The following is a 14,607-nucleotide window of genomic DNA, read 5'->3' on the forward strand; positions in this document are numbered from 1 at the left end:
AAGGGTGCGATTCTAAAAGCCATTTTTTTTTTCGCCGCACATACCAATTCCGTCCGGGATTATTAAGGTTCAATTTGAAACAACCCTTCTAATCTCTTGATATCGGGTCGGAATTATTAAATTTAACATTTGAAATTGTTCAACTTTCAACCTGAAGTGGCACACTGCATGACTCTCTCCTCTCAAAGGTTAATGTCCAATTTTCTAATATAATGATTGAAATGTAAAATTGTAAATTTGAAAACTTGAACTTCCGCTGCTTTTTTACACTTTTTTTAAGATATTGACCTTTTTTCATTCCATTGCAGGGTAAAACACTTAACAAAGATTTGTACAACCATGGAAGGGCGCTTGAAAGCATGCGAAGACAAAAATTAAATTTCGAAAGGTTCTTCCAGCAATATGCAGTTCTGGCTCCAGGACACTATACCAAATAGTATGGGGAAATTCCTTTTTTTTTTTTGAGGTCGCTCGATTGTTTTGGTCAAAGCATTTTTGGAAAGCTAAAGGGTAAGGGAATCAAATAACTTAGGTTCAAATTTGTTCCGGACACTTTAGTGTGATTTTCGGACAAATTTGACTCAAGCAAAAATCATAGGGTAGAAAATCACACTAAAGTGTCCGAAAAAAAATTGGAACCTAAGTTATTTTGATTCCCCTACCCTTAAGCTTTCCAAAAATGTATAACAAGTGCTTTGGCCAAAAAAATCGAGCGATTTTACAAAATGCCCTCTACTAAAAGTTTGTTCTTTAGAATTTAAAGCTTATTTATGAGAACTAATGAAACTTGGCTAAGCCTCGCTTCGGTTCTTATTCTTTCAACATTTTCAGCGTTTTCAGCCTCAAATGTTCCCACTAAGATATTTTTGGTGTGATGAGTTTCTTCACTGCAATGGCTTAAAAGTCTGACCTTAGAATCAAGATCTCCTTAGAAATTCCTGAAATCTGCCGATCCAGCTTATTCTATTATTGTTCTTAAGTTTAGTTTAATTTTCAATGTTCGTATGGAGATCGCTCTTATAAAATATATTATTCTTTTAGTTTTATTTTAAATATGCATATGCACTCTTTAGATAGATAATCGACAATCGATTATAGACACTATTGAATTAAGTACCAATTTTTATAGAATTTTTGTACCTTTTTTGAAAATCTATAATATTTTTGATATTTTTGTATTATTTTCTTCATCTTCTTTTTTGATAATTTTTATTGCATTTGATGATTATGAATAATTTGAATTATTGGATATAATTGTAACATAAATTGAATTAGAAATACACAAACAAAAGTTATATTTCATGAGAAAAACAAATCTCAAACCTTTGTCTTTATTTTAACATTCGGTTAGACCGGAGTCATCTAAAATACGATGAAATCTATCCAACTGAAACTCCCAAGGACACAAAGTTTCTTAAGGGAACTTATTTAAGCGAGAACTAATTTCGGCGAAATTGGTGAGCGAACTTGAAATATTCGCCAAATATAGTTCCCACCAAAATTAATTTTTTATCTTAATAATTCGCGAAATTAAGTTTTCGCCAAAACTTAAGATTTTTGTATTTTGCCTAAATAACTTCTTGAGTTCACAAAAAAGCTTCAAATAAGACAAAATAGTACAGATTTACGCTGTCATTCGTCAAAATAAGTTCTCGCCAAAATTAAAAAAATTGTGTTGATTCGCCAAAATAAGCTCTCACCAAAAAAAGTTCCCTTAATTAAAAGGTAGATAAAGAAAGATTAAATATGAGGATATCTGCTCTCCATCTTTTACTCTTTTAATAACCTTAGTATAAGGGCCTACAAGAATGCCGCGGCTGGAATATGTACCGTATATTGTTTTTTTTATGAAATAGTGGTTTTTAAGGGGGGTATGGTATAATATTAAAAAAATCCCTCGTATATTACGAGGTTTTCAAAATACCGAATAATTTTGTCAAAATTTCCGAAATTCCGTAAAAAAAAATTGCAATTCCGATACCGATTTTTTTGGGTATTTTTCCTCGTTCGACTAATGTTTCTCATCTTGATTTTTCATGTATGAATTCCGAAAAAAGGGGATAAAAACTTGAAAAATTACGCATGTGTGTTTACAATGCAGGATTCTTCAAAGGAACAGACTGTTGACAAAATTGGTAATATGCCATATTTCCCGAGTTATTTTTTCCGAGTTAAAAAACCGAGTTAACCCTATTCAGCCTAGGGGGACGGGGCTGTTTCTGTTCGGAGGTCAAATTATTGGTAATAGCTCCTGAAATAATAGAACTTTTGCCATGAAATTTTCTGTAAATTCCTAACTTTTATTTAGCTTCAAAATAAAAAAAATTTTGACTTCTAAAAAATTTCACACCTTGAGCATGATGACATTTCTGACAGTAGGGTGTCATAAAAGTTGACACTTTTACAATACAAATTTATGATTTATGTCAAATATATCGTTTAAACCGTAATTTATTGAATATTTAGGATAAAATAAGCCTTTCCAACTCAGGCAACCTTTTTCTAAAGCCTTTTTGTTAGAATACAATAGCTATTTATAAGAGCAAAGGAAATTTTCGGTTTTTGCTCACTTTGGGCATGATGAGTGACGACATCAAAAAAATTTTTTGTCAAAAGTTACCTTGTGTGGTGACAAGAGAATCTTATGTGCCATAAATTTCATCCAAAAAGACCCACTAGATCAAAAGTTTAAGGGTTGGGTACAGGAAAAGCCCCCCTAGGTTTGGACCGCCCCTAAAAGCCTAGGTTGGATACTCTCGGATACCTAATAGCCGGGGGGGTTGGAATAAGCAGGGGGGTTGGAAAAAATCTCAAAATTTAATAAGCGGGGGGTTGGAATAGAAATGTCCTGGGTAGAAAATGTTTGAAAAAGAGGCTAATACAGCAGAATTAAGACAAAAAAAGGGAACTTTCAAAAACATTTTCCCAAAAATTAATAAGTGGGGGTTGGTATAAGAATGTGCTGGGTGGAAAATTTTCGAAAAATTAATTAGCGGGGGGAACGGCTATTAGGTAACCCGAGAGTAGACTATGATATAGTCTAAGACGAATCACTATCTAAGAAAAAAGCCCAAGGCCGAAGAAAATTCGCAAACGGGTTTTTTTTGCCGAAAAGAGTTTACAGTCGGTAGAGTTGCTAGTCTTTTTATGCCAAAGAGTTATCGTCCGTTTCTTCGAAACTCTCCCGCCGATTTTTTTCCGTATATCGCCATAACGCCATACCGCCATTTTTCCCGCCTTTACTATCACTGTAACGGACGATAACATCGTCTACCTGAGAGTATATAGCAGGGTAATTCAGAATAAAGGGCGGACCAACTTTCTTAATGGGCGGACGCCCTCGTTGTTTAGATTTAGCCTCCAATAATAAATCTAGACTGTCCTGCTGAAAGGAAGCTCGTGGAAAATGGAAAATGGCGCGCATGGTCGGTTTTGAATTGTTTTCTTGAAACTATTTCAAGAGCAGCCACCGGCTAGGAAATACAAAATAGCTGTTCCAAAGGCCGGTTTCTCCTGGAAAAACCCGTCTGTTCTATGCAAGGGTACTCCTGGATTAAAGCAGCTGTTCCGAAAAAAAAATTGGATTCCTGGAAAATATATATCTGTTCTGATAAAAATTTGTTGCTCCTGGAAAAAAATAGCTGTTCTTAATAAAAATTGGTTGCTCCTGGAAAAAAATAGCTGTTCTTAAGATACTCTGGCTGGAAAAAAAATTGTGCGTCTCCTAGAAAGAAAAAAAAATTGAGTCTCCTGGAAAAAAAAAATTTAGGTCTCCTGGAAAAAATTATCTGGAAAAACTTCAGAAAACTTCAACAACATTCAACAACATTGAGAAAATTTCTCAATTTGTCGGGTATAAGCAAGGACCATTATATAGCTATATAATGGTCCTTTCCTTGGTATAAGTATAATTAATTTTCACCCTCGAAACATACGGGGCAGTTGAACCCGACTGGTTTTTTCGGCTGCGCGCCAACAAAAAGTTTCAAGCAATAATCCGCCATTTTTCGCCATTACGTAATCCTTTTTACATCATAAACTCTACGGGTGCCGTAACTTTCCTTCTTTTCAAGTCCACGTGAAGAGAGAAGAGCTGCTGAAAGACTTTGTGGATTTTTTTCTTGTTTTAAAAATTAATTAAAAATGAACAAGCTCATGTGGAAAGTTTCAAAGGATTGAACATCAGATTATCAGGTACTATCTTTTCTTACAACTTGATCCTTCCCTTTCGTGCTGTTTCTAGGATATGGGAGTAAAATAAAAGTATTAAGGTTATGACTCTGATGACTAGCCTTTGCTAAAAAGTCTTGAAAAGGCAGGAAACATATAGAGTCGATATTCTACGTGGATAGCCCAGTAATCTAAGACTTTAAGACAGACTTTCAATTTTTTTAATGGTGTCCACAGCCTGACAACTTGACTATCTAATGAACAAACCTTAGCGGAACATGGACCATGGGGGATGAGGGGAAGAGACGAGGAGAAGTGGAGAAGTGGTTCGAAACTTGGATCCCTCCCTCCTGGATTTGACACTAATGCCTTAGCCTACTCGTCAATCTCTCCTCAAAGATATAAATTATAGGTTTGAAGGCTACCAAAGTTCAGAAAGTTAAAACATAAGATGAAGATGTTTGGCTATAGAAAGCATTATTGGTAAGGTGTAAAATAATGATTAGTTTATAAATATTGGTTCAGCTGATTAGGAATGGGACTTTATCTGGGTTCTTGACAATCTTGACTGCTTGTCTTGAGACTGTAACTTTGATTTTTTCCCTGGCATTTGTTTTAAGTCTTGTTTTTCGATTTGTCCATTTTTGTGGTGGTGGTGGGGGCTGTCGACAAACGGTTTTCCTTTCTTTTTAATGGTTTTTGGCCGTAAGGGGTGGGAGGGGGGTCACTGCAATCCCGTTAAAAAAGTTTAAAAAAAAGGGAAAGTCTCACTTACAAATTTCATCAGTCCAAAAAGTAGAAACATGTGAAGAAAGGCTAAGACCAAAGAAACCACACGACATTCACCTTATTCCCGATCACCAATTAATGCTTCAACGAGAAAAATGACTAATCACATGACTAAAGACATCAATTTTTTCCTCCGACTCAGTTGACTCCTTGCTCCACCCATCCCACCCTGACTTGCAGCGGGGCTTGGAGTTTCAAAATTGAAAGGTCACGACTCAAAACCACATGTCTATTCCGTGGGAAAAGAAGAACTTTGAGGATTACGAATTGCAAGAACATGGCGGCCATGGACCAGTGAAAGTTTTTTACTTTTGAAGAATTTTTTTGGCTGCTAAGACAAGGGGGGGAGGGGTCTGAACCCTAACAGCCTAAGGCCGTTTTAAAAAAGGAAAGTCATTTGTCGACAACGCCTTGATTCAATTGCCTTCAAATTTGAATGATTTTATTGATTGACTATTTAATTTTCAACTTTTTCAGTTAAGTTTGACCCCTGATTTATGTGTGATCTTCTGAGGAAGAAAAATATTTACGGACACATCCCAGATTTTTAAAGCCGAATACCATTTGTGAACTATACAAATCAAACTTTTCCTGAATTTCTAAGTGTGGTAACTGTTGATTTTACCCAATCTCACGATTGTTTGTTGTAATATTTTGACTTTTTTCAAATATTAATTTTTTTGATTTGAAATTTTTTTTTTACTTTTTTGAGAAATATTTTGATTTTTTTGAAGACAAAACTTCCAAAATGGTCAAGAAGTGTGTGATGAAAATCAAAGGACAAAAGCTTCTGACTCCATCATTGATAGTTTGCTTGAATGATCAATCAAATCAATCAATGTGTTTCAATCACAATCAACTAACTACTATTAGTTAGAAATTAACTTTTCTTTTACAGCATTGAGCAAGTTCATATTGTCATCAAGTTGGGAGGGTTAATATACTCTTTATTTTGTTGTGAGCATTCAGAATATAGCTTTCAGTCAAAACAATAGTAAGCCAGTATTAAAGGAATTACAAAATACTCAAATTGCACCGGTCTGAACTACTTCATAATTTTAGATCCCATACTACTTCACACAGAATTGAATACAATTGGTTCCGTGGTAGCATTATGCGGCCATGTGCCTTTTGTACTCAACTCTGTGTGATAAGAGTTCTATGTGATCGCCCATCTAAAATAGAACCAACACAAATCGCACTGGTCTGAACTACTTCATAATTTTAGATCCCATACTACTTCACACAGAGTTGAATACAATTGGTTCCGTGGTAGCATTATGCGGCCATGTGCCTTTTGTACTCAACTCTGTTTGGTAAAAGTTCTATGTGATCGCCCATCTAAAATAGAACCAAGGCAGATTGCACTGGTCTGAACTACTTCATAATTTTAGATCCCATACTACTTCACACAGAGTTGAATACAATTGGTTCCGTGGTAGCATTATGCGGCCATGTGCCTTTTGTACTCAACTATGTGTGATAAAAGTTCTATGTGATCGCCAATCTAAAATAGAACCAACACAAATCGCACTGGTCTGAACTACTTCATAATTTTAGATCCCATACTACTTCACACAGAGTTGAATACAATTGGTTCCGTGGTAGCATTATGCGGCCATGTGCCTTTTGTACTCAACTCTGTTTGGTAAAAGTTCTATGTGATCGCCCATCTAAAATAGAACCAAGGCAGATTGCACTGGTCTGAACTACTTCATAATTTTAGATCCCATACTACTTCACACAGAGTTGAATACAATTGGTTCCGTGGTAGCATTATGCGGCCATGTGCCTTTTGTACTCAACTCTGTGTGATAAAAGTTCTATGTGATCGCCAATCTAAAATAGAACCAACACAAATCGCACTGGTCTGAACTACTTCATAATTTTAGATCCCATACTACTTCACACAGAGTTGAATACAATTGGTTCCGTGGTAGCATTATGCGGCCATGTGCCTTTTGTACTCAACTCTGTTTGGTAAAAGTTCTATGTGATCGCCCATCTAAAATAGAACCAAGGCAGATTGCACTGGTCTGAACTACTTCATAATTTTAGATCCCATACTACTTCACACAGAGTTGAATACAATTGGTTCCGTGGTAGCATTATGCGGCCATGTGCCTTTTGTACTCAACTCTGTGTGATAAAAGTTCTATGTGATCGCCAATCTAAAATAGAACCAACACAAATCGCACTGGTCTGAACTACTTCATAATTTTAGATCCCATACTACTTCACACAGAGTTGAATACAATTGGTTCCGTGGTAGCATTATGCGGCCATGTGCCTTTTGTACTCAACTCTGTTTGGTAAAAGTTCTATGTGATCGCCCATCTAAAATAGAACCAAGGCAGATTGCACTGGTCTGAACTACTTCATAATTTTAGATCCCATACTACTTCACACAGAGTTGAATACAATTGGTTCCGTGGTAGCATTATGCGGCCATGTGCCTTTTGTACTCAACTCTGTGTGATAAAAGTTCTATGTGATCGCCAATCTAAAATAGAACCAACACAAATCGCACTGGTCTGAACTACTTCATAATTTTAGATCCCATACTACTTCACACAGAGTTGAATACAATTGGTTCCGTGGTAGCATTATGCGGCCATGTGCCTTTTGTACTCAACTCTGTTTGGTAAAAGTTCTATGTGATCGCCAATCTAAAATAGAACCAAGGCAGATTGCACTGGTCTGAACTACTTCATAATTTTAGATCCCATACTACTTCACACAGAGTTGAATACAATTGGTTCCGTGGTAGCATTATGCGGCCATGTGCCTTTTGTACTCAACTCTGTTTGGTAAAAGTTCTATGTGATCGCCCATCTAAAATAGAACCAAGGCAGATTGCACTGGTCTGAACTACTTCATAATTTTAGATCCCATACTACTTCACACAGAGTTGAATACAATTGGTTCCGTGGTAGCATTATGCGGCCATGTGCCTTTTGTACTCAACTCTGTGTGATAAAAGTTCTATGTGATCGCCCATCTAAAATAGAACCAACACAAATCGCACTGGTCTGAACTACTTCATAATTTTAGATCCCATACTACTTCACACAGAGTTGAATACAATTGGTTCCGTGGTAGCATTATGCGACATGTTTAAACTTGATTTATTCATTCCAATTTTCTATTAAGGCCTTTAAGATTGTCATTTAATAGGTAATGCCTGGTCCAAACCCAATCAAGTTAATACTTTACAGATAATACGAGAACCCCGTTACCTTAACAGTGCAATACAAATCTCGCTTTTAACATCCTTATAAGACAAAACTTTACTCAGTATTTGGTTCCACAGCAACGGCTTAACGTAATTTAACATAACTTGATACCTGCACTTGAGGTTGTCGCTCGTGTACTTGAGCTTGATGCTCGTACGCTTGAGCTTGTCGCTCGTGCACTGCATGATTTATATATGCACTTTGAGCTTGTCGCTCGTGCATTGCATGACTTATATATGCATTTTGAGCTTGTCGCTCGTGCATTGCATGATTTATATATGCATTTTGAGCTTGTCGCTCGTGCATTGCATGATTTAGATATGCATTTTGAGCTTGTCGCTCGTGCATTGCATGATTTATATATGCACTTTGAGCTTGTCGCTCGTGTATTGCATGATTTATATATGCACTTTGAGCTTGTCGCTCGTGCATTGCATGATTTTATGATGCATTTTGAGCTTGTCGCTCGTGCACTTTTGGGATTGGCGTCAGTCTGGTTGTCACATTGTGTTAAATATTTCGAAACGTAATAAACGCTACTTACTATTAATTGTCTAATCTTTAAGCTTTCTGAATGTGCTCCAAAATCACACAAAAAGGAGACTTTATGTTTGATCTTAAATAAATAAATTTTTTGTAACGTGTAATTCGTCAATCGATCGTTTGCTTTTTTCGGAAAATTTTTTTTTAAATATAAACTACTTTTACGCCTTGATTTTTCACATGTTCTTGCTATACATTTGAAATTTAACACAATGTGAAAGGGTGGTTGGGTGGACCAGACTCTTTTTATGCTTTTATAAGCATAACACTAAGCATATTCCAGGCTCGGATATGGAGAAAATTGAATGTAAGTTTTCACCAATTTTGTATTGATTTTCGCGAGCCAATTTCTTTCAAAAATAAGGACCTATTTTCACGAGCACAGAAAATATTTACGCGAGGATAACATTTCGCGAATCGGCCCCTTTTTGAACTAATTTCTTTTATTTTCTTTCCTAAGGGTTTCGACAAAAGCTATGATTAGTTTTTCGCGAGGATTATATTTCGCGAATTTTGAGGAAAACTCTAATCTTCACGCAAATTAATCCACTTAAGGTACAACCAGAGCAGCAAATGGAAGAAAATTTTAAGCAGGGGGTCTGTTCTATGTTTCCAGCACTTTCGCAGCCTCAAGTGTAACGCTGTTGGGTTCTGTGTGCCTTTTTCCTTCTTGGTTTTTTTTTTATTTCAGGTTGTTGTTACCCTTCAAGTAACCTCAAATGGATCGAAAATTCAAGACTTCACATAACCTATTTCAATGTAAGGGATGGTTTGTAATTTTTTTGATTGAATTCTTCCTGTTTTGTCTTAAAGTCCGTCCATTTTCATTTGGAATAATCGTTGACGATTTTTATCAGATACGTTGTAAAGGTCATGAAACAGAACGCGCACAAGTAAAGCTCGTAAAAAGTTATTATCCAAATGAAAATGGCTGGAATCTTGTCAAACCTTCATTACTCTTAGCGTATCACATAGTTTTCATTACCAGTAAGGATACAGTAAGAAAGATTGAAAGTTAAGTTTAATGTATTTGATATTGGTTTTACTATTTAATCTGATTTTCCAGGTAGAAAGATCAGATGTCACAGAAGATTGGAGAGAAGAATGTTTTATAAAGTCTATTGTAGTCTATTGGAGAGCTTTATTGTTGTAGCGAATGAGATATTACAGTTGTCAATTCCTTTTCCTGAGACCCGGAAAACACGAGTTACAAAAACCCGAGTTACGACGAATGGCGTCATGATTTGAGACTTGTGACCTCACATTCGTCGTAACTTGGGTTTTTGTAACTCAGGTTCTCCGGGCCTCCCCTTTCCTGCTGTTCACTTTACAGTTTTAGAGAGCGTCAACTGTAGTTTATTTATATATCCAATTGCTATAGGGGAAGGAACTTTCGCGAATCAGCTTTTCAGAATTTTTCGCCGAATTAACTTTCGTGAGAATTGCAATCATGTTAATATATTTGGCGGATAGATCAAGGGAAAGTTTGTTGTAAACCACTCAATGTTGAAATTGTTATCTTTCTCGTCTAGATTTATCTCCTAATAAATTAAAAATGTCTGCCGAACTCACCGACCAAGAGACGATCGAGGCTCAGGAAGCAGAGATTTCAAGCCTAAAGGCTCAATTAGCCGGTGAGTATTTTTATTTACGGCTGTGCAAGTCAAAAGAAGATTTTTGCAAGATTTGCAATCAACTAAATTTTACAATTTCTTCTGCAAATCTTTTTGCAATATTATTTGAAACATTTGCATCTCTACAGAAAGGATAATTTAATTTGTTTTTATTTTTCAGAGTTGAAAGCAAAGAAAACAAGGACCCATTCCGTGGAGCAATGCATCGGTAAGTGAAACTTATACTCCAATATGACAGGAAAATAGGGAAGTTCCAGGACATTTCGTTTTTCAAAATTACGTAAGCTAAGGGACCATTCCAAAATCATTTTAAAAGAGGCTATTAGCAAAAATTGATATTGATATTTTTAATTTTTGCCTGTTATCTGCTGGCTGGGCGTGCCCCTAAGCTCCAACCTTTCACAGGCAAAAGTCAAAAATATCAATTTTGGCTTCTTCAAATGATTTTCAAGCTTTTTCGTAGTAATAATTTTTGTTCCCTGGAAGGTTTTCTCTCGAATGAGCCAAAAAAATTGAATTTGGACCCTTTTTCATATTTCGATGACGTCATTATTTATGACGTCATTTTGTCTTATTTTCTTAACATCTCGAGATACATGTTTTTTTTTTATAAGCAAGTGTATGCCCCTTGGTCAGGCTCGTGTATGCTTAAGTTCTCAAAGTATCCAGGCATAGTTTATGCTTATTATATGCTTAAGAATCATGCTTATTATTCACCCCCGAGCCAAGTTTTTGATGAAATTTTGTAGAAATTTGTTCAGATTTTGGGAGCAGTGGAATGTAGCTAGCCGTGGAATGACTTATTTTTTACTTTTTTACCTCTATCAAACCTTTTTTAAACAGAAATGACCACTTGAAAAATATTTTAGGCTGACAAATATGCTCATGTTATGCTTAGGAATTCTGCAAATCTGAGCTTTCATATGCTTTTAAGCGCTATGCTTATAAAAAAAAATGTATATGCATTTAGGTTGTGACCTTTTTCTTTACCAGTTTTTCATGTTCTTTCGAATGGAACAAAATATTTTTTGAATTTGACGACTTTTATTTTTTGTTGCTAAGGTAACCAATGACGTCATTTCCCATGGCAACAGGGGTGTTAGAATTTTGTAGCCCAAGATTTTCTTAATCCTTGAGGGGTCAGTGCATCAGATCAAAAGTTAGTTTGCTTGTAACAAACCTGTGCACACGAGAAGCTTTTTTGATACATAAGCCCCTGCACTAAACGGTTTATAACTTGTATTAACATAGCATGAATGTGTGCTAAAATGAATTGGTCTAAATATGAACATGTCTGGTTTTGGAGATCTAAACTTAGATTAATCATACTCTTTTTTTTATTACAGAACGTACTTATCGCGAATTCCTATATGAGGTTAGGGAGCATGAGACCAATGACAACTCGGACCAGTCGTTGGGTTGCTGGGTTCGTGGGCTTGGTTTGTCCAAACCCCGACCTCGCCCAAATAATAATTCAAGAAAAAGAAAAAAGAAATAAAACTCAATGTGTACTTTTCTGTCTTTATTCCCTCCACCCCTGTGAGTGGGGTCTTCTCAAAAAAGTATTCGGTTTCTTTGAAGTTTTTAGGTGTTGTGCCTTTGAGAAGGCAGTTCTCTGTTTTTATCCAATTTTGAATGTTCAGTCAAATCTCTCTACTCTTAGGTTCCAAATAAACGGGGGGGTTGGAAAATTTTCTAGATTTCAATAAACGGGGGGGACCTAATTGCGGGGGGGGGTTGGAAATTGTACTTTTGAAACCCAAAAATAAGGTAAAAATAGGCTATAATCAGGCTATTTAGAGCAAAATAAGGGGCATTCACTTTGACAGCTGAAAATATTCTCAGAGATTAATAAACGGGGGGGGGGTCCTAATAAGGTTCGGGGGGGTTGGAAAATTTTCGAAAAATTAACAAGCGGGGGGGGGGGCCGTTTATTTGGAACCTAAGAGTACCATGCTCCCGTTGGCACAAACCATTGTTGCCCCTCCTCAGTCACTAAACTTCACCTCCTCTATGTTAATTGCACATCGAAATTAGAACGTTCTTCTGATAAAATGAGATAATAATAACAGTTGAAAAATGAAATTTTCAGCAGGGTATTCCTAGACTATGTTATAGTCTAAGACGAATCACTATCTAAGAAAAAAGCCCAAAGCCGAAGAAAATTCGCAAACGGGTTTTTTTTGCCGAAAAGAGTTAACATTCGGTAGAGTTGCCAGTCTTAGACTATACGATTTTGGTACAAAATACAAAAACAGCCCAAATCGCACGAATTCGAGTTTCCGTATGCGAGGCCAACTGTGCTCGGTATTCGAAAAAATCAAAACAAAAAAAAAGAGGCGGGAGAGAAACTGAGATAAAAAAAGAGGGATTCCAAGAAATATTATAGTTCTCTTTGGAGACCCTCTTCCTTTTATTCCCTTTATATTTTCTTGGAACTACACTTTCTTTTCTTAGAAAACAATTTTTATAAACAGTAATTTTTTAAATAAGTTTGTAATTTCTTTGCAACAAGGATATCTATCTAAACTTTCACCTTATAAATTTCTTAAAAAACATCAAATCATGTAAGTTTGTTTGTATGTTGTTTTTTTTGCCTGAGGATTATATCCTTATATTTACCCCTTTTATATATTAAAGTCCATGTAAATAAAAAGCTATAGTATATTCTCCCCACCACCATTTGCCCAAAGACAAAGGATATGTATACAAATCATTGACAGTTTTATAAATACTTGCAATTTCGAATTTGTGACTTTTCTGTTTTGTTTGATAAAAAAATTTACAGTAGTGGATGAAAAATCTTATGATAAATTTGCAGGGAAAAAGTAAAAAAGCTCCAGCTTGCAAAGCTTTGCAGTATGTTGATCTTGCTTTGATTTGAGCTTGAATTTCTTTCTACCCAAAAAGAGACGTTAAAAATGAGGATGGAATAGGAGAAAAGTTAAGAAATCCCCAGAAATTAGCTTAAAATGGAAAAGTACCAATTAGTAATAAACCTTGAGGCAGATTTAAATGACATTAAATTTCTTATTTACAAAAACTGATAAATAGGTAATTCAATCATGATAAACAAATGATTCTAAACTGTCTTCCGACAATACTGTACACGTTTTTTATTTTATAAGGAACACGTTTATAAGGAACTCGAGGCTGAAAATGGTTCAAAAAATAAGGAATTGTTAAGGAACTGCTCAGCCTGAGAATAAGTGGATTTGAAAATAATGTACCTTATTGGGACCAATTTGACCAAATTTTGATCTTTCAAGGGGCAAAAAGTTCAAAATTTCCTATGTAGTAAGGAACTCGATAAGGAACTTTGAGACTGAAATTCTCTGTAAAAATTAGGAGCTCCAGGGTCAGAGCAAAGTTAAGGTTCCTTATAAAAAAAAAACAACGTGTATTACAGTCTCGACTAATTCCAGAAGGCTGATGTAAATTTTTCCAAGTCATAATTTCAAATTATATCAGGACGTCAAGTGAAATAAACGTTGGTGAAATATTCCAAGTCATAATCTCAAATTATATCAGGACGTCAAGTGAAATAAACGTTGGTGAAATATTCCAAGTCATAATCTCAAATTGTACCAGGACGTCAAGTGAAATATTCCAAGTTATAATCCCAAATTAAACCGTGACGTGAAGTGAAATATTCCAAGAAATAATCTCAAATTGTACCAGGACGTCAATTGAAATATTCCAAGTTATAATCCCAAATTAAACCAGGACGTGAAGTGAAATATTCCAAGTTATAATCCCAAATTAAACCAGGACGTGAAGTGAAATATTGCAAGTCATAATCTCAAATTGTACCAGAACGTCAAGTGAAATATTCCAAGTTATAATCCCAAATTAAACCAGGACGTGAAGTGAAATATTGCAATTTATAATCTCAAATTATACCAGGACGTTGTGAAATATTGCAAGTCTTAATCTCAATAATAAACCAGGATGCTGTGCCAAATATTTCATTTCTGTATTGTGCTCTCTGCAAATTACTGCCATATTTTCCCATCATGCATCCAATTTGCACTGAATTTCTGATTCTTACCTAGAAAATTCAGAATAATAATCTGATAATTTTTACAGGTACGACTAGGTAACTGAACTTCTCGACAATTCAAATCAAAATGAGAAAATGTGAAAGTTTTCGAACAAGAAGTATGTTAAAAGCAGTCTTTTAAAGTCCACAATTGACAATAAGTACTTTGTTTGACATTTTTCAAAGTTGTCAA

At 35.5% G+C, this 14,607-nt stretch overlaps 2 protein-coding genes across 6 annotated transcripts in view; both read left to right on the plus strand.

Annotated features, from left to right (window-relative positions):
- The window catches only part of LOC136800179 (transient receptor potential cation channel subfamily M member-like 2), a 33,592-nt gene extending 32,277 nt beyond the window's left edge, over window positions 1–1,315 (plus strand). For all 3 annotated transcript variants that reach the window (XM_067056795.1, XM_067056797.1, XM_067056796.1), the window contains one exon: window positions 309–1,315. In XM_067056795.1, the coding sequence (XP_066912896.1) occupies window positions 309–378 (70 nt within the window). In that variant the 3' untranslated portion in view covers window positions 379–1,315. The remainder of the gene's footprint in view (window positions 1–308) is intronic.
- Window positions 1,316–3,997: 2,682 nt separating this feature from the next.
- Window positions 3,998–11,877, plus strand: LOC136800185 (uncharacterized). Of its 3 annotated transcripts, none has more exons than XM_067056804.1 (5): window positions 3,998–9,045; window positions 9,430–9,497; window positions 10,271–10,372; window positions 10,533–10,580; window positions 11,719–11,877. In XM_067056804.1, the coding sequence occupies exons 2-5, from the start codon at window positions 9,458–9,460 to the stop codon at window positions 11,868–11,870; spliced, it is 342 nt and encodes a 113-aa protein (XP_066912905.1). In that variant the 5' UTR covers window positions 3,998–9,045; window positions 9,430–9,457; the 3' UTR covers window positions 11,871–11,877. The 3 variants fall into 3 exon arrangements, with proteins under 3 accessions (XP_066912905.1, XP_066912907.1, XP_066912904.1); XM_067056806.1 differs by having other exon boundaries at window positions 3,998–4,194; XM_067056803.1 differs by having other exon boundaries at window positions 3,999–9,497.
- Window positions 11,878–14,607: the final 2,730 nt, after the last annotated feature.

This window comes from Clytia hemisphaerica, unplaced genomic scaffold, assembly GCF_902728285.1.
Source record: "Clytia hemisphaerica strain Z4C2 unplaced genomic scaffold, Clytia hemisphaerica genome assembly, whole genome shotgun sequence".
Classification (NCBI taxonomy): domain Eukaryota; kingdom Metazoa; phylum Cnidaria; class Hydrozoa; order Leptothecata; family Clytiidae; genus Clytia; species Clytia hemisphaerica.

Excerpts from the sequence above, each read along its gene's own strand:
- LOC136800185 (XM_067056804.1), top strand. The coding sequence starts at position 9,458 with ATGGATCGAAAATTCAAGACTTCACATAACCTATTTCAAT. Across the intron at positions 9,498-10,270 it reads TTCACATAACCTATTTCAAT|ATTTATCTCCTAATAAATTA; the intron begins GTAAGGGATGGT and ends TTTCTCGTCTAG. Across the intron at positions 10,581-11,718 it reads TTCCGTGGAGCAATGCATCG|AACGTACTTATCGCGAATTC; the intron begins GTAAGTGAAACT and ends TTTTTATTACAG.